At 31.7% G+C, this 27,012-nt stretch overlaps 1 protein-coding gene across 1 annotated transcript; it reads right to left on the bottom strand.

Moving 5' to 3' along the window:
* Positions 1-1,553: 1,553 nt before the first annotated feature.
* On the bottom strand, positions 1,554-27,012 carry LOC120349486 (cilia- and flagella-associated protein 58-like; the record flags this gene model as incomplete). Its single annotated transcript, XM_039419809.1, is given in 6 exon segments — positions 1,554-1,732; positions 7,310-7,420; positions 8,315-8,539; positions 12,254-12,416; positions 22,683-22,855; positions 26,834-27,012. Coding segments are annotated over 6 exon segments (858 nt in total). The 3' UTR covers positions 1,554-1,597.

Genomic DNA, 27,012 nt, shown 5'->3' with positions numbered 1-27,012 from the left:
ATTTCATTGTTTTCCAATTTCTCAATTATTCAATCTATATTATTGTTATAATGATATATTGTAAAACCAATCAACTTTGTTTTGCTGGATAGAATTGTTTGATTGATTACAATCATTCATCTCCATTGCGAAATCCATGGGTTCAATGAAAATTGAATCTTGGAAAATTTTATCTAAAATTGTAATTTGGATTTTCGTTTAATAATAATTATTAATCCATTAGCATTTGAATAATTGCAATTTCTAAGTAATTTCCGCCTGAAAATTGTATCATTAAAAGCACTTTTTGTGTCCTAATTTTTGTAACTTTCAAACTGGAATGCCGATAATTCTCAAGATCTCATTCAAAAAATGTATTTGAATAAATTATTGAATGGGAAGTGTGTCTTTGTGTGAAAACTTCCATAATAATCCATAGAAATAGTAGAACTAATCAATATTTTCTGTGCTGTAAATCAATTCCTTTCCACTATTTATTATTTATTATACTTCATTATTCATTTATTCATACAATAAGTGCATTTAATAATTGTTTAATTGATAATATAGTAATAGATCAATTATTAATTTAAACTTTGAATTGAAAACACTAAGGCTCAACTCACACTTACGCGACTCAGGTCGAGAAGAGACTCTACTCTAGTCGAGAGCATGACATGTTTGTGTGTCACCATTGTGTTTCCAAATGGTGACACTCAGACCAGTCGACTCTAGTCTTCGCGACTGTCACCATTTGGAAACACAATCATGCTCTCCACTAGAGTCCAGTCTCTTCTCCACCTGAGTCGCGTAAGTGTGAGTTGAGCCTTAGTCTACTTTCCAGGAGTCGAAGTAAGGGCTTCTACTTTTGAAGTGTTTTCAATTCAAATTTTCAATATTTCCAATTGTAATATTATTGAGACAGTTTTGTAAGAATGTGTCTTCTGTTTTTTATTTGTTGAAAATAATAAAGTTATCTTTCAACTAATTCGTATTCCGCATTGAATAAATGAGCTTTTTTCCCTAGCAATTCCTAGCAATCTTTGACCAATAATTCCTGAACTGAATTTATATGTAAGTCGTGAGATTGAGGAGTTAGTCAAATTCAAAATCAACTTGATACCTTGATATATATGATTCAATACATTCAATTTATTCAATTGATTCTTTATTGATTCATAAAATATAAGTATACATAATCAAAATGATAGGGAAAGGAAAAATAAGGCAACCTTGTGCTATTCCTCTCCCAAATTTAGATTAGGTTACACATAGTGTGAAATAGGTTAAATTCACTTCAAAAATATTCAGTAATTTGAAGTGATAAATTTATTTATTCAATACAAGGCCAATAACTGGATTGACGTTCACTGTCAAATTAAGTATGAATTTGATTGGTACCTTGATATGATTCGATCAATTTGATAGTCCAAATTTAATTTGAATTGGTTATTTTATTCATCCAATATACAAGGGCAAAAAACTTAAAAATAGTTTTATTAAATTTATTCCATGGAGATAGCAATCAATTCAATGCATTCAATACAAGGCAAACAAACTGAAGAATATTTTTATTAATTTATAATAAATGATAATTTATTTCATAAAGTTTCACACTTTAGAAGCTCTGCCTTAGAACTGAACTGACAAAGACGTTCGATTTGATAGGAGGAAGAGCGAGATCATCATTTTCCGGATTATTCAGTTTTCTCATGTCAGCTATTTGCTGCTTATACTTGTCTTCTTTTCTTTTCTGGAAAAAGAAAATTTGAGAACAAAATTACAATTTGTTATAAATAAAATAAATGAATATTATTTTATTTCCAACAAAATTCATAGAGCAATAGGCAAACTCAAATATTGAATACAATTCGACAAAAGATAAAATTAAGTTTTTCGCCCCACTTGGATGTAATGAGCTAGTTTTCGTGCGTCATATGGAGGCCGAAAGTGATTGTTTTCTGACCAGGCCAGTAACATTTTTACGGCCCTAGGGCTGTAAAATAACCTTGAAGTCAGCTGATTCTGATTTGATGTGAACGTGTTTACAAAATAGTTTATGAAACGGAATCGGTTTATGCTTCTAGAATTGAATAAAGTATTTTGCAATAAGATACTATCATTTTATTTGGATGAATGAAATACAAATGAGATATTATAAACTATTCAAATTCAATTTTCAGAGTATAATAGAATCTAACCTCAAACCTCCTAGTACTGCGTTTATCACGAAACATGGTGGATAAACGGAATCAGTTTATGCTTCTAGAATTGAATAAAGTATTCTGCAATAATATACTATCATTTTATTTGGATGAATGAAATACAGATGAGATATATATTATAAAATATTCAAATTCGATTTTCAGAGTAGGATAGAACTTCTAACCTTAACTTCCGTTGACATTCAGATTGTCAAATTTCAAGTGTGCTAAAACAGCTGATCAAAAACTTTCCATTATTTGTGTTTATTATTCAATAATTAAAACATTTATAATAATATCATCTAATTGTCATTTGAAAGAATAAAAAAGTATAAACTCAACCTCCCACATAATTTAACATAATATTTAGGTTTTTTAGACAAATCAGAATAAAAAATGAAAATACTTGGACAATTTCCTGATATTCAGATTTGCTAGAGCTATGAGCTTCCACTTCTGCTTTCGGAAGTGCTTACTAAACAAGTATTCTGATATTATATTATTGTTTATTTTTCTGTGTGGCGAAAAATAGCGTTCGCACCACGGGCAAAAATGTTTTTCCGGCTCTCAATCTTTTCTAGTCCTCGGCCTACGGCCTCGGACTAGGAAAACCGATTTCAAGCCGGAAAAGTCTCATTTTCGGCCCTAGGTGCGAAATATACTATTACAGCAACTGTACACACAAAATTGCATTACTGAGTCTTGAAAAATAATACAGTAAGTGAAGTGTAAGTCAATTAGATTTTTTCAAATACATTAGTATTAAAATATTCATTTGAATGCACAAAACATATTCCTTACAGCACAACTTGATCCTTTTGAACAATACATAAATACAAATAGAAACCTCTTAACTCTAAGCAACAATTATTTCACTCTCGAAGAACTCTCCAACACTATAAAAATGATTCATCACAAGCCAATTCAATAACCTTGTCTTAAGGCTGTGCAAAGGCTAAAAATAAACCTCCTCGAAGTTTTTCGATTTGTATATCATCAAGCTATCAAAATGAGAGAGTTTTCTCAGGAAAACATTTTTTCCCCGATCATTCATTTCTGAGATAAATGAGCGGCTAAAGATTAAATTTTCGGGAAAGAACATTTAAGAGATAAATCCATGAGATTTAAAGGATAAATTCTACATGGTATTGTTGATCTAGAAAAATAAAAATTTCCTTCTTCTTCTTCTTCTTCTTCTTTTTTATCTATCCCAATGTGCCGTTTTCACAGCGTTGGGTGGTCGCCTCGGATCCATCTTCTCCACTGCTCTCTTGTTTGAATTGATTCATATTCATATCATTTCTTCAATTTCTCTTCTTCTTCTACTTTCTCATCTCTCTTACTTTTCTCCTTATTTCATTCTCTACTCTCTCTTTTTCTTAACATGATCTTTATTATCTATTTATCTTAATTTATATTATCTAATTTAATTCTATTTTAACTTCCAACAGTTAACTGTTTTAATTTGTAATACTTATATTCTTGTTCATTTGAATACTGTTGTATCTTGTTTACTTGTTTTGTATTGTACTGTTGTTTAGTGCAACGGGTCTATCGAGACCTAGCACGTCATAATAAAAATCAATAATCAATCAATCAATCAATCTGTCCGTAGCCATTCTCTTCAACTGATTCACGGTCTTGCCTCTTTCTGCTGCTATCCGTGTCCCCCAGTTGCCTCCCATGTCACCCGAGGTCTTCCTGTCGGTCGTCTGCCTTGTGCCCTGGCCTCCATGTATTGGCAAGGCTTTCTGTTTTCGTCCATTCTCAGGAGATGTCCATACCAGGAGAGTATCCGTTCATCGATTGTTGTTTCAACCGCTTTAATGTGTAATTCTTCCCTTATGCATTTTCTCACTCTGTCTCGTCTTGTTTTGCCAACTATTCTTCGGAGACATTCATTTGGACCGCATTTATTTGGCTTTTCTCTTTTCTTGAAATATCAATTTTTTAGAAAGTTATTCAAATTACCAAGAATAAACAAAAATAACTCAACTAAAAGTAATTTTTGGTAAATTGAATAGCTTTCTCAAAAATCGATATTTTAAGAAAATTTTTGTTCTACTAGATCAACAATACCATGAAGAATCTATACTTTAAATCTCATGGATTTATCTCTCACCGAATTTGAAATGTTCTGTCCCAAAAATTAAAACTTTAGGCGCTCATATCTCAAAAATTAATGATCAAGAAAAAATGTTTTCTTGTAAAAACTTTTTCATTCTTCAATGTTGTTTTCGATCACAAACTGCTTATTATTAAATCACTTTTTGCTTTTAGAAAAAACGACTAGCAGTCATATATTTTACAATAAATGAATTAATCATTGTTGACAACCAAGAAGATGGCGGAACTGCCGAAAGATGTCGTTGTCACAGTGAGTGATTAATTCATTTATTGTAAAATATCTGACTGCTAGTCGTTCTTTCTAAAAGCAAAAAGTAACTTTTTCATTTTGATAGCTTGATGGTATAAAAATCGAAAACTTTAAAATATTACCAGTATCAAGTTTATTTCCAGCCTTTGCACAGCCTTAAATTTATTTTCTGTCTCTAATATTAAATCAGTAGGTAATTTATTGTATTTTCATTCTATTTTATGACTATCATAATAAATTACTGTAGTATAAATTTGAGAAGGAACCGTTTTGGGCATATGCCTGCTGAGCCTTCTCATATAAGTGTAATAGTTGTAAATAAATGACTAAATAAATACAGGTTACAGGTATATGAAAAGTATACCTACAAAATGAAACAAATACTCTGAATAAGCCGAATGAGGAAAGATGAACATATAGTGAGGTCCACGTTATAATGACAGTATTTAATTAACGTTGGCGTTGCTGTGACAAGGCGGAGAATCGGCAACACTGTTCTCTTATCTTTCTGCACTGACATTTGTCACCTGGTCATATGGGACATATATATGATTCATATATTTATCTCATATTGATCAGATTTTAGAGTTTTATATTTTACGAAAAGTTTAATGAACGGTGTTTCTGCCTTTGAACAGTTGGTCATCGACAGAAAGATTGTTTATTTCACTTGTTATCAAAATTATTGTAGTTTCTCTTTTGTTTTTGAAAACAAACGTGCTCGCTTGTGCGACTGATAAAATATGTATTTGAAATGGCTTCATGTTGGCATTGACTGAGTTATATATTAATACCCAAAAATTTTACTAGTAGTGTGTGAGCTCGTTCGTTAGGACTGAGAGTTAAAGTCCGGCTGTTCTGGTGAAGGGGATAGATTTTGTTCTTGTTCTATAATACAGTTTTCCTGTCACAGTTCGGGCAGTTTAAAGAGAATTGTATTATTGAATAGGAAGGGATCTGAACCCACTTCATTAGATCAGTTTTTTTTTTTTTTTTTTCATTAATAATTAACGTCGCGATTAACCAGTGGATGCCAAATTGGGGGCCATTATCATAAAAGGTAGGTGACTACTGAGTCATTGTTTTTAATTTTTCCATAACCACAACAAATTTAATCTTCCTAGCAGCCAAGCGAGTAGCCCTTGAATATTTATCTATTTATTGTTATTTCATATTTATAATTATAATTCTAATTTTTTTTTGTACAAATAATTTATTGTTTTGTTTTAATTATCAAAACCAGTACGATCATTTCTTGTTTTTCATTTTCCCACCATTACACATTATAATGTGGACCTCACTAAGAAGAATGATAAAAATAGAATATAACTGTATAGTGAGGTCCACGTTATAATGGCAGTATTTAGAACGTTGGTGTTGCTATCCTTGTCTATCATTCGACAAAGCAAATAGCGCTATCCTTTTCCAGCTCCTCAACATTGGCAGATCGTTTTTTAACAATGTAGAGAAATGATTCATTAACAGAATATTTAATCTTCATTCATACAAATTCATTTTTTAATCATTGGAGAATATATACTTATTCTTTTGACGGATAGAATGTGATTGATAATATTTTGAACAACAACAATAACCAGTACCTATTTAATACATCAGATACAGCTATCGTTTCCAAGCACTGCAACGTTACCAGATCGTTTTAAACAATGGAGGAATATTGATTAACAGTATGTTCCATATTAATTATTTTTTAGACAAAAAATAATTTTGATCAGACCATATTGATTTTTTCTAGACATTCTATATTGATAAATTATTTATTAATTTTTGAGAAAACTTAACAACGGGTCAATGTAACTTACTGAGCGCGAGGTCTACTGTTCACAGAACTACTAGTGGTAGTGGAGTGTTGAAAATAATATATGCTTCTACTCAAAGTTTAATATCATTATTTTAAATAGTTGAAAGGAGGAGGTAGAGTGTAACAGAGAAGATAGATGAGAGTGTTTGAAAGTAATAAGTATAAAGTATAAAGTATATACTCAAAGTATATATGAGTGTTACTATTCAACATAGTGAAGAGGAGAAGAAATAGTGTATTAGAAAACGTATAGCTGTTGAAAAGCAATTCATGTATTCAATGTATAGTATAGCCTATAATCATTCAACATTTAGTAAGGTCCACATTATAATAGTAGTGTTTGATTAGCAATGGTATTGCTATCCTTGTCCATCATTCAATGAAGCGGATAGTGCTATCTCTTTCTCGCTTTGCTCTGTTGCCAGATCGTCTTTCCACAATGTAGAATTGATAATTAATTAACAAAATATTTCATATTAATCATAAATATTTGATATGAGATATCATTCAACAAAACTTATAGCGCTATACCTTTCTTGCTTTGCTCTGTTGCCAGGCCGTCTTTCAACAATGTAGAATTGATAATTAATTAACAAAATATATCATATTAATCATAAAGATTTCATATGAGATTATCGAAAAATATAATTTTTTGCTTAATAAAATATAATATTGATTATTTTAAACGAGAATGAACAGTATTAATATTACATCAATAAACCTGTATCAGCTACCGTCTATAATGCATTATTCTATTAAATTGATTGTATGGTAGGCCTATGAGGTGTTGTGGTACTTCTCCATAATTGAAAGAATATCAACTTCTCATTCTTTCAATTTCAGTTACTCCATTATCTTTCTCTACTTCCATTATAACGTGGAACTCATAATAGAGCTGTAATAAGTGAAATATCATCTAGCTATTACCTGATCAAAATAGGATTTCTTCAAATTATTGAGTTCGGTGTTAGCGCACTCCAAGTTATGCTTCAACTCCGTATTTCGAGAGACCAGAACATTTACTTTGGTTGTGAGTCTCTGGAAATTTTGGAAAAAAAATTATTTGATAAAGTTGAATAAAAAAACAAGTTGTGATAAAGCTATCTGCTTTGCCTAATGACAGACAGGGATTGCAAACTGATATTAAATAAATAAATAAACTTAAAATGTTTGAATTCAGGTCTCTCACATCTCACATTTGAAAAACAAATTCAATAGGTGATTGAAAATAAAATAAAAGATGATTGAATGAACTTAATAGTGCTGAAGAAATTATAATATTCTTGATTGAAAAAAAATTAAAATAGTAGAGAAATATTTTTATCAGATGGAAAGATTATCACGGAACTGGATAAATTGTCAAATGGGATAAAAATTCAAACGTGAACTGAGTTTTATTGATTACATCCTTTAATCAATCTATAAAATAAGAGAGAGTAGGGTTGTGTTTGTTCTTGTGTTCGTTTGTTCGCATCAAAACATGTCAACTTGTGGATTGTTCAAAATAAGCTCGAAATTCTAAAAAATGTTATTATTTCAATTTCAAACTGTTAGCAAACTGTCGATTCTATTAAATGATTCACTATGAAGAGAAAGCAGACCTCGTGTGTATCCAGCGTTATTGCCCTGTCACCAGCTGGCTTGGATCTTTGAATAGTAGACTTGAGATGTGCGGGAACACTAGCGTCAGGTGATCAATTTTTATAATGGCAAGGAAAGTTGTGTGAGTGCGCCACACCAGATTTTCTATTGATCTTGGAGAAAACAAATAACAGTTTTTAAGAGTAAATTATGATCCACTTGTGAACAACTGAATCAACTGAATCAACTAGAACAGGTGTGACATTAGATACTTGTGGATGAGAAATCTGCGTGAGGTCTACTGTACACAGAACTACTAGTATTATTTGGTGCTTGATTTTGACCATATACCTTGATAGTTTGTATCTTCTTCCTCAATATGAGCTGGACTTTATAGAGTTGTTGAGAGGCCTGAGGAGTCGGCTGACGACAGAATTTCAACTTCAACACCTCGTACTTCTGTTCTACCTCTACGTACTTCTTTTCCTGCTCCTCTATCGTTGAAATTCCCTTCACCAGACGTTTCTGGAGGATGTGAATTTTCTGTATCAGCTCTAGTTTGCTTGGGTCGGATCCCTGAAAATAAATAAGAATTTATCAATAGGTACTCATTTATTACACAATTTTCACATGAAATCACTTGATAGCGCAAAGCTCTACAGTAGTGATGTATGAAACGTCAACTCAATATAAAATGGAAACAAGAAGAATGAAAAGATGAATGGATGATAACTTATGAATGGATGAATGGATGATGACACTTAATTATCCTATATTTCTTTTATTGCAGTTACCTTTTCATTTTTCTTCCAAACCTCAAATATATTTTCTCAGATTCATTCTCTGTCTTCTACTCTGTGATTTTTAATTTATTTTTCTGACCACAAAAATTTGTAATTTGTAATTTGTAATTTGTAATTATTACAATATTATCATATTTAATATGATAATATTGTAATATTTATCTTCTAAGCCACATAATGGAATTCATCATTAAGTAATTAGGCTATACTTATATATTTTAGTGCTTCAAATTACACTTTTGAATTTACTTTTCCTTTTCATTCATACTATGTTTATTTATATTTCCTTTCATATGTATATTAATTCTTGCTTCATCTATTCATTTCTTCATTGAAATATTTTATATAGAAAATTAATATCGATACTCGCTGCCAGCACTTAAACTTTGGTTTTGCAGGCAGCGCCAAACATGTTATTTTGTTTTGAGAAAGTTGTTTTTCGTGTAAATTTAAATATTGATCAATATTTATTTTTTTCAACTTTGTATTGAGGATTATTATTTTTGTTGTGGCGAAATAAATTTGATTTGATTTGAATTATAATAATACATATTACATTATACTATTAGGATATGTATAGCATTAAGCTTCAGTGGAGATTTTTCAGAAAATTCCACAATTTTTATGGACTCAAGATTGAATATTTAGCTCAATATTCAAGAGACTATCTATAGGCAAGTATTCAAGAATCAAATTTATCCAATTATAGATAAATTCAATTTTCAACAGACGTTTTTGGAGACTTTGAATCTTCTGTATCAACTCTAGGTTGCTTGGGTTTGATAGAAATAAAGATCGATAGATAGATAGGCTGCCTTTTTTTCAACCTGTGAGGGGAAGTTAGGGCTCAGCCGGCCCTCTCTCCCACTCAACCCTCCTATACGATTCTAATGCATTCACATCACAACAAAACAAGGGAATGATCTCCTGAAAAGAATTTTAAAGAAAAATAGAAAAATATACAGAGTGAGTCATATAAAATCACTTCGTTTATATAGGCTACTTGATTCAAATGAAAACCATATAAAAACTTTATGTACCTTTTTATTAAAAACTTGGAAATATTTCAATGAATAGTTTCGACCATAGGTAATTTTCAAGTTGAAATAACATTTCAACTTGAAAACTTTTATAATTGTTTTTATTAGAATGAGTCATATGTATGGGAACCCTTCAATAAGTTGGAGACTGTTATAGACATAATACTGTAACTTTCAGGATAATTTATTGGTCGAGTAGTCTACTGACCAATTTGCGTTTTACATTCATATTAAAAAGATCATATCTTCTGAACAGGAGAGAATTTTGCCAATCCGTTTGCAGATTCGGATTTGTCGCATCGAGGAGCATTAGAAGGCATAGTTGATAATGATATTATCTCTCCCGAAAAAAAATGAGAAAAATAATGCACTGACCAATTTGCATTATTCGATATATTTAAGGAGTCATATCTTCTGAACGGGAAAGCATTTTGCCAATCCGTTTGCAGATTCTGATTTCTCGCATAGAGGAGCATAAGAAGGCATAGTTGATAATGAGATAATTTTCCCCCCAAAATATGAGAAACATAATGTACTGACCAATATTCAATATATTCTTAAGGAGTCATATCTCCTGAACGGGGGAGAGTTTTGCCAATCCGTTTGCAGATTCTGATTCCTTGCATCGAGGAGCATAAGAAGACATAGTTGATAACGTTATTATCTCTCCCGAAAAAATGAGAAAAATAATGTACAGACCAATTTGCATTTTTAATATATAATCAAGGAGTCATATCTCTTTAACGGGAAATAATTTCGCTAATCCGTTTGCAGTTTCGGATTTATCGCATCAAGGAGCATGAGAAGGCATAGTTGATAATGATATCTCTCCCGAAAAAATGAGAAAAATGATGTACTGACCAATTTGCGTTTTTCAATATATTTAAGGAGTAATACCTCCTGAACGGGAAAGAATTTAGCTAATCCGTTTGCAGATTCGGATTTCTCGCATCGAGGAGCATAAGAAGGCAGAGTTGATAATGATATTATCTTCCCCTAGAATATTAAAAAATAATGTATTGACTAATTTGCATTTTTCAGTATATTTAAAGGGTCATATCTCCAGAACGGTAAAGAATTCAGCTAATCCGTTCGAAGATTCGGATTTTTCGCATTGAGAAGCATAAGAAGGCATAGTTGATGATTATATTATCTTTACCCAAAATATCAAAGAAATAATGTGATGACCAATTTGCATTTTTAATATATTTAAGGAGTCATATCTCCTGAACGGGAAAGAATTTAGCTAATCCGTTTGCAGATTCGGATTTCTCGCATCGAGGAGCATAAGAAGGCAGAGTTGATAATGATATTATTTTTCCCTGAAGAATGAGAAAAATAATGTATCCTACTCTACCTTTGACGTACAACTGAATTTCAACCTCTCATATAAGGGGGTGACTTAGGGGTTGTAACTCTAATATTTCAAATGTAAACACCCATTGTGTGGTACATAATTTTAAAGGCCTTCTCAAAACAAGAAAGATGACGTCAATAAAATGTTCTATTACACCTGTATCCAAAATGGCGGGTGATTGAAGTTCTAGTTTTCATTTTTAAAACTTCAATCAGCCGCCATTTTGGATGGCGGCAAAAATCATAGAACATTTTCATTGATCATATCTATGAAACTGCCTGCAATATTTTGCTAACTGTTCGTAGGGAATTCTAACTGTTTACAAAGGTAGCGTGATCTTCATTCATTTTACTACTACAATGAATAATTGGGGTCAATATAGGGATTTTAACATGAGTTAGAAAAAAATATAATGGCACTCACAACCGTTCAATTTATAAATCCATCACAATTGGAATCTTCACAACACTAATGGTTTTTCGACTCACTAATATAAATCTTCAACAAACATTCACACATTAACTTTAAATAATTAATAAACTACTTCAACATAATGCACGGCTAAAAGTAATGTATTTCACCAAATTTGAACACGTTCATTCTGGGCCTTCGAGGCCCGAGGCCCGATTTCAATGTTATTCCGGCCGCGACTTGATTGGAACTGAACTTTTCCACGCAAATTATGTTCCCCTCCACCAACGAGACAACGGTCCACGTGGAGCATAATTCTGTGGGAAAGGAAATTAATAATGCAAGTTTGAAATATTCCCAAATACTCGTGTATTTTCCATCGCTAACGGAAATACAGTTCCGTGAGAATACCTCAACCCTGCATAAAATTTTAGTCTTCCCGGACGCAAGCTAGCAAAATCTTAATGTGAGAAAATTATTTTTCAACAGAAAAATAAATTTCTCACTGCAAAAAAATTCAACTAAATGAGCACAAGAGGCTGAATGAAAAATTCCCAATTCTACACCTGTTTAAATGAACCCAATCAATAAATGTATTCTAATAATCATCACCATTACAGTTTATCTCGATTGATTAAGATGTAATCAATGATAATTCTATGGACAATCAATTGAATACCTCAAGCTTCCGCCATCGATGCACATTCAGGGGTGTTTGGAGTTCCTCCTCTAGTGCTTTAGACTTGAGTCTCTCTTTGGCAAGGTCTCTCTCCAAGTGATAGATCTCCGAACGGAAGTCTGTGGTGTTGTTCAGTGCTTTGGACAAGTTACCTTTCTCTTTCCTACAAACAAAATATTGGAAATTCAAGGAACAGTTATTAAAAAATGATCTGTGACTAGTAGTAACCGTGCTCTGCAAGGGTTAGAACTGTTTCATACAAAAAGTACATCATCAAATGATAGGGAGAGAAAAAAATAAGATAACCTTGTGCTATTCCTCTCTCAAATTTAGATAAGGTTACACATAGTCCGAAATAGGTTGAGTCTTGTGGAGCACGAGATACCTGCTTTAGTGAGGTCCACGTTATATGGCACTGGAGAAAGATAGGAGAACATTGTTCAATCAATCAATCAATCAATAATCCTTTATTGTCCGAAACACAAAGTGTTGTAACAAACGTCAAAATACAATACAAATACGAAGATGTTGCCGATCTTCTGTCTTGTCAATGCCTTCTATAGACGGTAGCTGATGCAGGTTTATTGATGTAATATTAACTGTTTATTCTCGTCAAAATTATCAATTATATTTTATTAAGCAAGAATCATATTTCTCAATAATTTCACAATGAATTTTCATGATTGATATGAAATATTTTGTTAATTAATTTTAATTCTACATTGTTAAAAGACGATGTAATATTACATTTTTTCTCACATTTGAATCGAATCTTCAATTCGAGATCTATGGAACTTATAGTAAATGTCAGAGTTATCATAGACGGACAAACTTTTTGACGGAGAATTTATTATCGTAAATGTTTGTTGCATTGTTCCATGGTGTCACCGAGGCAGGGTTAACAAATTACTGGATAAATGGTTTATTTAAATCGAGATATATATAAAAATTTAAAATAACATTTTCAAAATAAAGTTTTATTGAGAACAGATGTAGAATGTGAATTCTAAACTTATAAGTTATAATTTTTTTGTGACGTGTCTGTAAAAATCGATACTGAACGAGGCGTTGCCTTCGTGACTTGCAACTTATGTCTTTTCCTGTTCCTCCTTCTTCTGAAAAATGGCTGGCTACAAGTGTTGTCGTGGAGTTTTGCTCTAAATCATTTTCGTTTATTAATGTTTTAAATTGAGTTTATATAAATTTTTTACGTTCTGTTTTGTTCATAATTAGCTATTAGTGTAGTCAAGCCAATAGCCACTGTGTTTCAACTGTAAACTAGATAAGTATTTTAGTTCGTAGTTACTCTGAAATAATTAGGCTTAAGACATATTCTCCTTGTGTATTTGTGTATTTTCATCTGAAGATTATAAGTTAATTTGCTCTGAAAACTGGATTTCTCATTCATAGGCAATAGATCCATTCACAGTTTATCAAGAATCTATTTTATTGGAGCCGACAACTATCCTTAGGGTGATAGGTGTTAAATGCTATTCCAACCGTTTAAGGAAAAATTGGTAGCACGGCAAATGGTACGCCCTGTGGTGGGACCGAATTACAAAATAAATATGTCCCAATGGTACACCATAAATCCCTGGTTATAGAAATTATTAGTGGATAGATATCTTGATAGGTTATGAATGGTTTGTTGCTGAGTGGGAAGTCGGTTCAAGAGAGATCAAGTTCAATGAATCAGTGCATATTACAAAATGGTAAACATTAAAAATGATCTGAATCTTATAGCATTCTTAACACAAAGATTTGATGAGTTAAATGCTAATTTGATAAGCAAAATGCTGAGTTAGACCAAATGTTTAAAAATCAAAATGCTAGGTTTGATGATATGAAGCAAGAATGTACTAGCATTAGACTAGAGCAGGTTAGTATAAACCTTCTATTGGAAATGCAAATGAAACAGTGAAAGATAATCATGAAGATGAAAACAAATTGAAGCAGGATGATAGTAGTGTTAAGTTACAAGATCAACTCATTCAAGTTTCTGACAATGTAGGCCTAGTTACTGTTGTTGAAAAAGTCAACCATAGTGAAAGTGTAGAATTGAGTAAAGAAGTAGGTAGGGAGTTGTCTTCATTGAAAGTCAACTATCAAGAAAGTACTATTGCTACATTGAAGGTTAGGAAAACAGTAAACAAATCGAATGTTTCTATGGATCAGATTACTACATCGAAAGTTAGGAAAACAGTAAATAAATGAATGATTACATGAGACAGGTTTCTGTGGAGGTTAGGAACAATGTAAACAAAATGAATGTTGCTTTGAGTCAAGTTGATGAGTTCAACTTTCAACTGAAAATTGAAAAGGTGTATGCATGCATTCTCAGTGAACATGACTAACTTTTGTAGGCAAAACAGCTTTGTTGAAACAAATGAACCCATGAATAATATCATGTTCTTGAAGAAAACGAAACGCAAAGTCTCCATTGATGTGTTAGTGTTCAAAGGTTGTTTCAAGTTGCTTACTTACAAGATGATGACAATGAATCACATGATGAAAGGGTATTCCCCAACACACAATGATTAGGAATCCTGTGTTATGCCGGGATTCAGAATAGCATAATCGCTACACAGTGTATGGTAAGAGTCCATAATTGTGTCTTTTTTCTTTCCTGTAGCCTATTTTTCTTGGCCCTTAATCTTTTCAATTTCAATTCTTTCCTGTCTTTGTGTAATATTCAGTAAATTTCTTCTATGATGCATATCTTAACCATCTTGTCCATAGTCATTTAAATTTGTATTTTTTTCTGAAATAATTTTGGAAGTTAAAATAGTAGCTTATTTTCCTAATCTTTAGATTGTTGATAAAACTTAACTTTTCTAAAATCTATCCATTGTAGTGTAAATAATTGTTTGCTTGTGGTATATTTTTTCATCATGTATTACATATTTTAATCATGTCTATTTTTTTTAGGTATTATATTAGGTAATTAGGTTTTCAGAGCAGTTATGTCCCATGTTCTCATCTTTCATTGCATATTGTACCATAAGCCATATGTAATTAGGTTATAGTTTTCTTCTGGCTTTTAACCCATTTTGCATTTTATTTTTTCTTTGCTGTCCAATACTTTGGATTTTTGGTAGACAAGTAGGTGTGATTTTTTTAGAGGTGTGGGCGTGAACCACATATGGCTGGACTCGATTATCTGACCTACTTGTTTGCGATATAAAAACCTTATGACTGCAACACAAAATGTTTGTAAAACCTTTTGCATACTTTTGTTTTTGTGGTCCGATACTAGAGTCTGCTATCACATTGCCTTACAGACATCTAGGAACTTTCCACCCAGTCACAATAGTCAACATATTTTTTTCCTTCACCAGTTGTTTTTGTGGGAGTGATAGCTCACAATTATAACAAATTAGAGTCATACTTGGAATTTACAAAATTCCATAGTAGTATATTTTATTAAATATACTTCCTCATGAAAGTTCAGTACTGACATGTAGGATAGGCTCTAATTAATCTTTCTCTTCTTTGTATTGTTTTAGGGAATTTATTTACCCAGTTTTCTTTTTCTCTTGTTTGTATTTTTTAGGGAACTTATTTACCCATATTTCATCTTGATCATCTTTGTATTATAATCTTGAAATGTTTGTACTTATTATACAGTCTTTAAATTTTAAATTATTAAAAAATAATTGTTCAATTTAAAACGTTTTGTTATATTATTAATTGAAATAAGTTTTGTGATTGATATCTTTTTCAAAATTTTAAAACTGTTGTTCTATAAATTTTGATATGATTGATTATCGTTTGAAATGGATGCTGAAGTGTATGTAGAATTTTTAGTGGGTTTGTTGATTAGAATTTTGCTGGTATGTGATTGTTTTTTGAGATGGAAACCCATTATTGCCTAAAGAAGGAATAACAGAGGTTATGACTTAGAGAGGCAGTAATGAGATAATATTTTTTGTGTTGATTACTTATGTTGATTGCCATAGATGCAAAATGATGATTACTTATGAATATTGTTTGCCTTTGAAGCAAAATATTATTGATGTTTGAATGGTTTCTTGTTTAATGATTGATAGTAAAGTTTTGTCATGAAATGTAGTTTGTGTTTAGAACATTGAAGAGTCGAAATAAACTATAGTATCCAACAAACGATGATTAACAATATTAATAATTTGCTTTTTATACAATTTTGAACAAAATTAAAACTAAATAATTTTGAAACCCTGAATGATAAATCATAATGTGAAATGAACATGCTATAAATGAAATGTTATATTAAATGATAATGAAATGCAGATATATTATGAAATGATTGTGAATAGAAGACCATCGTCTGAAATTATTGAAATATGTATTGAAATTAAATTTGTTGTGATAATCTGATGTTTTTTTACAATTTTGATAATGATACAGGGTGTTATGAAATTCTATTTCTATTTGAAGAATGGATTAAAATTTTGATATTTGAACAGTGAATAGATGAAAATGAATTTTTTTAAATTTATCATTGATATGTCCATATTTCACAATTTATGTATTGCTGACTGTATAATAAGATGTTAACAAATTTCAATTTCATAGATACTTAAAATAATTTTCATGTGTATTAGATTGTATTGATAGCCTAATCAAGTTTTTCTTTTTAGTTTATAAGCATTTTAAGATAACAGGTACAGCACAGACATTAACATTGAAATAGTTATCATGTGAATCTCGAATCAGTAACAAGTGAACGCCATGAAGAGTGTTAAGAACATTTGGGTGATTTTCGAACTAGTGTGACATATCTACGCCAAATCACACGCTGCGGCCTACACCAATAACTACGCCAATGTCAACACCAATAACTACGCCAAAATCTACGCCGATGCCTGTGCTGATGCCAACGCATATCTATGCCAGCCTGCGCCGAAGCCAATATCTGCGCCAATACTGATGCCTACACTAATACCTACAACAAAATCAACACTAATAACTACGCCAAAATGCCAAATCACGCCGATGCTGCGCCAATGCTGATGCCAACACCAAAATCAACGCGATGCCTGTGCTGATGTCAATGCCTGCGCCAATGCACAAGCTACGCCAATGCCTGCGCCAATGCTGATGCCAACGCCAAAATCAACGCCGATGCCTGTGCTGATGTCAATGCTGCACCAATGCCAATAGCTACGCCAATGCCAAAATCTGCGCCAATGCTAATGACAATGCCTGCGCCAATGCCAATGCCTGCGCCAATGCCAATATCAACGCCGATGCCAAAGCCGACACCAAAGCATACGCCAATAGCAATGCCAATGCTTATTGCTGACTCTGTATCTCAAACTTCAACACTACTGCATTACCTGGAGGTAATTGCATCCATGTTCACATTCACAACTTGAATTCAGAAGAACACAGTCACAGTATCATGAAAGAATTGATTCAAAAAATCCTCTCCTAATATTTTCCTGTATGCAGAACTCTAAACCTTGAAAGCTGAAAATATCAAAAAACCAAACCTTACCTAAATTAATCCTCACCTAAATTAATCCTGTATGCAGCGTCTATCTCTTTCTTTAAAAATGAATTACAATTTTGATATTTGAACAGTGAATAGATGAAAATGAATTTTTTTAAATTTATCATTGATATGTCCATATTTCACAATTTATGTATTGCTGACTGTATAATAAGATGTTAACAAATTTCAATTTCATAGATACTTAAAATAATTTTCATGTGTATTAGATTGTATTGATAGCCTAATCAAGTTTTTCTTTTTAGTTTATAAGCATTTTAAGATAACAGGTACAGCACAGACATTAACATTGAAATAGTTATCATGTGAATCTCGAATCAGTAACAAGTGAACGCCATGAAGAGTGTTAAGAACATTTGGGTGATTTTCGAACTAGTGTGACATATCTACGCCAAATCACACGCTGCGGCCTACACCAATAACTACGCCAATGTCAACACCAATAACTACGCCAAAATCTACGCCGATGCCTGTGCTGATGCCAACGCATATCTATGCCAGCCTGCGCCGAAGCCAATATCTGCGCCAATACTGATGCCTACACTAATACCTACAACAAAATCAACACTAATAACTACGCCAAAATGCCAAATCACGCCGATGCTGCGCCAATGCTGATGCCAACACCAAAATCAACGCGATGCCTGTGCTGATGTCAATGCCTGCGCCAATGCACAAGCTACGCCAATGCCTGCGCCAATGCTGATGCCAACGCCAAAATCAACGCCGATGCCTGTGCTGATGTCAATGCTGCACCAATGCCAATAGCTACGCCAATGCCAAAATCTGCGCCAATGCTAATGACAATGCCTGCGCCAATGCCAATGCCTGCGCCAATGCCAATATCAACGCCGATGCCAAAGCCGACACCAAAGCATACGCCAATAGCAATGCCAATGCTTATTGCTGACTCTGTATCTCAAACTTCAACACTACTGCATTACCTGGAGGTAATTGCATCCATGTTCACATTCACAACTTGAATTCAGAAGAACACAGTCACAGTATCATGAAAGAATTGATTCAAAAAATCCTCTCCTAATATTTTCCTGTATGCAGAACTCTAAACCTTGAAAGCTGAAAATATCAAAAAACCAAACCTTACCTAAATTAATCCTCACCTAAATTAATCCTGTATGCAGCGTCTATCTCTTTCTTTAAAAATGAATTACATTGTCATTTCAAGCCTGAAATGTACATTGTATATTACAAATATGATACAAAATTTATGTGACTCTGTATTGAAGTTTGGTATGCAGCCGCCGTCTACTACAAACATGAAGCAATGCTACCTGAGAATGTCACCTGTATCGAGTTTGATATGCATCAGTCGACTACAAGTATCAGCCCAACACTACGTGCATCCAGATCAGCCCAACACTTAACGTCATCACATTGGAGTCACACTTAACTGAAAATCATACTGAGTGCCTTAACGGACTGTTTTCCAAAATGTGCATCAATAAAATCAACCGCGTCAAAGTGAAAGAAATGAACATTTTTTTGATTTATTGAAATTTTATGTGAAAATTAAATGTAACAATTCATCCATATTTAAAAAAAAATATATATATAAATAATAATAATACATTTTTTTATTCAACATACTAAATTTTTTTTTATGCAATAAAATTAAATTTTTCTATCATTAAATTTATGTGCATTTCAAAAAAAAAAAAAACATTCTTTACATATTAAACTTTCTGTTGAGATATTTCCTTTAAATTATAAAGCTAAATCAAAGTAATTTGATATTCTATATTTGAGATATTGTTTGGAACATATAACCAATCTATTGATGAATTTTAATAATAATTTTTCAATATTTTGGATGACATGTAATGTTTTTCTAGAAAAAATTGTACTGTTCTCGAATTAAATTTCAACAATTTTCATTAGGGTCAATGTAAATTTTTTCTTTGAATTTTCAAACAGTAAAATTTTTTATGTCAAGAGGGGGGTATTTGTAATATTACATTTTTTCTCACATTGAATCGAATCTTCAATTCGAGATCTATGGAACTTTATAGTAAATGTCAGAGTTATCAATAGACAGACAAACTTTTTGACGAGAATTATATCGTAAATGTTTGTTGCATTGTTCCATGGTGTCACCGAGGCAGGGTTAACAAATTACTGGATAAATGGTTTATTAAATCGAGATATATATAAAAATTTAAAATAACATTTTCAAAATAGTTTATTGAGAACAGATGTAGAATGTGAATTCTAACTTATAAGTTATAATTTTTTTTGTGACGTGTCTGTAAAATCGAACTGAACGAGGCGTTGCTTCGTGACTTGCAACTTATGTCTTTTCCTGTCCTCCGTCCTTCTTCTGAAAAATGGCTGCTACAAGTGTTGTCGTGGAGTTTTGCTCTAAATCATTTTCGTTTATTAATGTTTTAAATGAGTTTTATATAAATTTTTACGTTCTGTTTTGTTCATAATAGCTATTAGTGTAGTCAAGCAATAGCCACTGTGTTTCAACTGTAAACTAGATAAGTATTTTAGTTCGTAGTTACTCTGAAATAATTAGGCTTAAGACATATTCTCCTTGTGTATTTGTTGTATTTTCATCTGAAGATTATAAGTTATTTGCTGTGAAACTGGATTTCTCATTCATAGGCAATAGATCCGTTCACAGTTTATCAAGAATCTATTTTATTGGAGCCGACAACTATCCTTAGGGTGATAGGTGTTAAATGCTATTCCACCGTTTAAGGAAAAATTGGTAGCACAGCAACGATCTGCCAACAGAGCAAAGCAAGAAGAGATAGCGGTATCTGCTTTGTTAAATGATAGACAAGGATAACAATACCATTGCTAATAGAACACTGCCATTATAACGTGGACCTTACTATATTTCACAATATTACGAGTACTATTTCAGGCATAAGTGTGACCTTATCTAAATTTGGGAGAGGAATAGCACAAGGTTACCTCATTTTTTCTCTCCCTAACATTTTGATGATGTAGGCTACTATAAATCTGATACTATGAATAAAGGATAGAAAAGTTATGAATTTTGAAAGCAAGTGGTATTTGGTTTTATAATATGAAATAAAATAATTCTCTATAAACTTTGAGCGCTAAAGACCTTGCTACCACAAAAATATCATTTCAAGCAAATTCGGACAATCCAATAGATTATTGCACAACTTAAATGTAGTATCATAGCAAATCAACCCTCATTCTTAGCTTCAAACTACTCAAACCTACAAATCTTTATTTCTATTCTTTATTCTTTATTGATTCATACAATAAGTACATCATCAAAATAATAGGAAGAGAAAAAAAAGGTAACCTTGTTCTATTCCCCTCCCAAATTTAGATAAGGTTACACATATAGTCCGGAATAGGTTAAGTCTTGTAGTTGTTCACTTCACAAAATTTCCACTCCTTGATTATTTTCACAAAGTAGATTTTCAAATTTAGATGCTTCAAAACTAAACAAAGAGAAAATATCTCTAATTATTATCACTAAAATAGGAAATATTCACATATTAAATAAATAATTTTGCAGGACCAAAAAATTTCTCTCAATAACATTGTTGGATAATCTCTATAGCACAACTCAAACCATTGACTTTATAATAAACGTATCTTAAAAAATAGTTTTGAATTTTTTCAATCTTGGATACATATTTTTCTAGTTATAGAAGCCAAAGAGTACTACAATATTCAAGTTTACTCCTAATTAAACTGTTATAGAAGACAGTCTAATTATTTATAGACATTCTATAGACAGTCTTTAGACAGTCTATTTATTTCCGGTGTTTGGAAATAAATTGTAAGTTGCATTTGTTCAAGTGCTAATTAATAAATAATAATTATTAAACGAAAACCCCAATCAAATGCTGTAAATCGCCCCGAAGACTTCTGCTACTGCAAATATTGACAACAGGGTAAACAGCCAGATGGAAATTCGATGAGCGCTACTACTCAAAAATTATTTGTCAGCCCGGTAATCGAACCCAGTACCTCCTAATTGCCGGCCATGAATGCTTACCCTTACACCAAACTGACAATCTCTGGTTAGCAGCGCTCATTTTATACGAAGCCATAGCGGCCAGCCAGTCTACAGATAGAGATTAATGAGATATTGCAATTATTAAAATGCTAATTAATTATTATTAAACGAAAATCCAAATTAAATGCTGCAATTCACCCCGAAGACTTCTGATACTGCAAACATTGAACAACAGGGTGCACAGCATATTGACAACAGGGTGAATTGCACCATTTAATTTGTATTTCGTTAATAATAATTAATTCATTAGCATTTGAATAATTGCAATATCTCAGTAATTTCATAGCAGGAATGCTTTAAAATAATTTATAATTTAATAATAAATAAGGCTGACAAATAATTTTTGTACAGTAACCCTCATCGAATTTCCATATAGCTGTTTGCCCTGTTGTCAATATTTGCAGTAGCAGAAGTCTTCGGGGTGATTTACAGCATTTAATTGGGATTTTCGTTTAATAATAATTGTTATAGAAGACTTTAATTGCTTCAACACTTTCAAATGACTTAGAGGACCTTTCAAAAACCAATAATCTTAAAACTACTAGTTTCTAATTCAAAATGAACCCATATAACTATCATCAGTGAATTAGAAATCGATATGCGAAATTTCATGTTAATCAGTCCAGTAGTTCAGACGAGATGATGCGTCATTCGTGAATTTCCTATCCCCTACCTATATAATAGATTTCTAGAGTGTATTCATGCAGGAGGAAGCCATCTTGAAGAAGTAATTGTCAAAAAGTGATAGATGTTATTAATAATTCTCAGATGGCAAGTCTTGAACTTTACATCAGTATAAATAAATTCATTTTTTAAAGTTCCCGTTATTCTGGGTCACTCAGTATATTATAAAAGGTAAGTTTTTAAACACATTTTAAAATAATAGAATGTGTGGCTCTTACCGTAACTGCTCTATTTCGAATTTCAACAGTCGAATATCGTGAAGACGTTTGGCGTAGAGGGTTTTGCCTTTATCAATAGTGGCTTGAAATATTTTCACTTTTTCATTGAGCAGGTCGTTTTCTTGTGTGGAGTTCAAAAGCTGTTTACTGATGGCGATTTTCTCATTCATTACCTGCAAAATGGAGGAAAAATTGTTTATTTTTCTCATTATTATTGACACTTATTAGTCTCATGTTTATTATTGACACTCTTGATAGAATAAATCAGTATTTCAGAATCACCCACTGATGAGATTGCGATGTATTAAACATATACCTAATACATTAAGCCCCGGTTTCTGGGACACTTATTGAATATAATGGATAATTAAGGCTGTGCAAAGGCTAAAAATGAACTTACTACTGGTGATATTTTTCGACGTTTTTCAATTTGTATATCATCAAGCTATCAAAATAAAAAAGTTCTCTCAGGAAAAACTTTTTTTTTATCATTACTTTTTGAGATATGAGCGCATAAAGTTTAAATTTTTGGACAGAACATTTCAAGTTCGATGAGACATAAATCCATGAGATTTGGAGGATAGATTTTTCATGGAATTTTTGATCTAGTAAAACAAAAATTTTCTGAGAATTTACATTTTTGAGAAAGTTATCCAATTTACTAAGAATGACCAAAAATAACTTTTAGTTGAGTTATTTTTTGTCATTTTTGGTAAATTCAATAACTTTCTCAAAAACCAATATTTCCAGAAAACTTTTGTTTTACTAGATCAACAATACCATGAAGAATCTATCCTCTAGATCTCATGGATTTATCTCTTACCGGACTTGAAATGTTCTGTCCCAAACATTTAAACTTTAGACGCTTTTATCTCAAAAAGTAATGATCGGAAAAGAATGTTTTCCTGGGAAACCTTTTCCATTTTGATAGCTTCATGATTTACGAATCGGAAAACTTTATTTTCAGCCTTTGCACAACCTTTAACCAATAGATTCAATACAGACTTATTAATTCATTATTCTAATTATGAATTATTATTTTAAGTGTACTAAGAACGATGCCTCAATAAAAGAAACGTGATTATTGAAAAGGTATAGTATGTAGCCTACTGTACCGTATTTAGAATAAAAAATTGTGAATATGAATTTTTGTATACAGGTTTGAAACACTTTCCATTAGAATGATGAGTTCTTGGTCAATAATATTAGCCTATGGTACTCATATTGAATAAATACTGGTAGGTACAGTAAAAATCAAGTCATTAGGTAGTACATTTTCTTGCTAAGATAAGACAATAAATAAATACTAGTAGGCTATAATAGTATAGAATAAATCACACTGAAAATTTCGAATTACTTTGAAGCAAGACTTATAGAAGAACTAGATGAATATCATGCACACCGTTATGCAAAAAATAATAAGTTTGCAACATATTCGAACACAAAACAAAAACAGAAGCTCTCAGCTCAGAACGATTCCTCTCCTAAATTTTAAAAGAGAATTTGAATTTGTTTTTGTTTGTTCATGAAGATTCGGAAAAATAATATTCTCAAACAAAAAGGTAGAGTGGATCAGAATATAAGGAACAGTAGAAACCGAAATGGGATAGAAAAAAAGAAGATATTTTGTTTGAAATATTGGAATGAGATATTTGGATTTTTTGTAATATTTGTTTCAAAGTGACATAAAATCTATAAATGCTTCTACCAAGTAGACTATAGTGAGGTCCACATTATAATGACAGCGTTTGATTATCAATGCTATTGCTATCCTTGTCTATCATTCAACAAAACGGATAGCGCCATCTTTATATCATTATAATAATATTTTTGGGGTTTAAAAATATTCTTTTAATTTTTTTCACGAGTATAAGCATTCAAAAACACTTTTTGAATCGAATCAGTTTTTCAATTCAATTCAATTTTTCCAAGAACTTTATACATATTACATAGTATGTAGGAACAAAATAAAGGCGATACATTAGATTGTAACATTAATAATAAAAAAAAATCTGGTGTGGTACACTCACACAACTTTCCTTGCTCATATTTGAAACTACGATCAGACTTTTGTATATGTGTATATATAATTGTTTTCAGAGTACTTTTCCTTTGTGTAGAATGTGAAATTCGAAGATTTTTTTTTAGTCGAAATTTTTTAAAGTCGTCAAAACAGCTGTTCTACATATGAAATATCTCGACTATGTGTTCTTTTTATGAACTGCGCTACCTACCTATTTCATGCACGAGAAGGAGGTTACAAAGTCCATTTCTCATTGATGGGGTGGACCCCCCATTAGTTTCCAGTAAGGAGACTCATGCCAGTTGATAGAGCTGATAAATAACTATACAGAGTATGAATTTGAAAAAAATCGGTCAAGTTATTTTGAGAAAATCGTGAAAAACTTGTTTTTTTAGTAATTATCCGCAATTTTCTGAAGAATATTATGGAGCTCCTGCAATTTTCCCAGAAATGAGACTCATGTCAGTTGATAGGGCTTATAAGTAGCTATCCATGGTATGAATTTGAAGAAAATCGTTGAAGCCGTTTTCGAGAAAACCGTGAAAAACATGGTTTTTTAGTAATTATCCGCCATTTTTCCGCCATTTTTCCGCCATTTTGAATTCAATTTTATTGAATTTCTTATTGTCAGATCCTCATGGCATAAGGACCTTAAGTTTAAATTTCAAGTCAATCGGTTGATTAGGAATGGAGTTATCGTGTTCACAGACATACACACATACACACACACACACACCACACACACACACACCACACACACACACCACACACACAGACCAACACCAAAAATCATGTTTTTGGACTCAGGGGACCTTGAAACGTATACAAAACTTGAAATTAGGGTACCTTAATTTTTTTTGGAAAGCAATACTTTCCTTACCTATGGTAATAGGGCAAGGAAAGTAACAAGTAGAAAGTAAATGAATAACTCCATGCTTGGACGACGAAGTCCGTGTGCATGGAGGAGTCTTCTGACAATCGATAAGAAAAGGAATAACTATTCTTTATTGACACTAGATACAATGAAAAATCTAGTTACTAAAAATCACTTATAAAATAATGAATTGAAAATAATATAAGCAAGAATAATAGTTTAGTAAGTGACTTGAACTAAAAAAAATTTAATTAATCTTTGCTTTCACAAAACGATATCAAGGATAAATGAGTAGGTAGGTATTTTGTTTTATTAGAATTTTCGAAGAGAATGTCTTTAGGAAAAAGTTGTGAAGAAAGAGTCTTTGAAAGAATCTTTACTCTTATTAAAAAGTAGTTACTTCTATTGATGTTATAAGATATTTGTCTCCACATGAAATAATCTTTACTCTTATTAAAAAGTAGTTACTTTTATTGATGTTATAAGATATTTGTCTCCACATGAAAGAATCTTTACTCTTATTAAAAAGTAGTTACTCTATTGATGTTATAAGATATTTGTCTCCACATGAAAGAATCTTTACTCTTATTAAAAAGTAGTTACTTCTATTGATGTTATAAGATATTTGTCTCCACATGAAAGAATCTTTACTCTTATTAAAAAGTAGTTACTTCTATTGATGTTATAAGATATTTGTCTCCACATGTAAGAATCTTTACTCTTATTAAAAAGTAGTTACTTCTATTGATGTTATAAGATATTTGTCTCCACATGAAAGAATCTTTACTCTTATTAAAAAGTAGTTACTTCTATTGATGTTATAAGATATTTGTCTCCACATGAAAGAATCTTTACTCTTATTAAAAAGTAGTTACTTCTATTGATGTTATAAGATATTTGTCTCCACATGAAAGAATCTTTACTCTTATTAAAAAGTAGTTACTTCTATTGATGTTATAAGATATTTGTCTCCACATGTAAGAATCTTTACTCTTATTAAAAAGTAGTTACTTCTATTGATGTTATAAGATATTTGTCTCCACATGTAAGAATCTTTACTCTTATTAAAAAGTAGTTACTTCTATTGATGTTATAAGATATTTGTCTCCACATGAAAGAATCTTTACTCTTATTAAAAAGTAGTTACTTCTATTGATGTTATAAGATATTTGTCTCCACATATTTATGTATGTAAATGAATAAATGAATGAATGAGATGTAGATTTCGTATCGAGAAATTGAAAAAAAACCTACATGTTTCTTCTCAACGTTGAGTCGATTTATTTCAAAGTCACACTCTTTCATGGAGTGCTTAATATCCTTGACTTCTTCCTGCAGGAGGTTGGCGGCTCTCTTGCTATCTCTCACTGCGTCTCTCCAACGCTGTACGTCCGCTCTCAAGCATTCTTTCTCTGTCTGTGCCTTCCTAAACG

This window comes from Nilaparvata lugens, chromosome 1 (assembly GCF_014356525.2).
Source record: "Nilaparvata lugens isolate BPH chromosome 1, ASM1435652v1, whole genome shotgun sequence".
NCBI classification, from domain to species: domain Eukaryota; kingdom Metazoa; phylum Arthropoda; class Insecta; order Hemiptera; family Delphacidae; genus Nilaparvata; species Nilaparvata lugens.
This window is presented reverse-complemented; position numbering and strand designations above follow the sequence as displayed.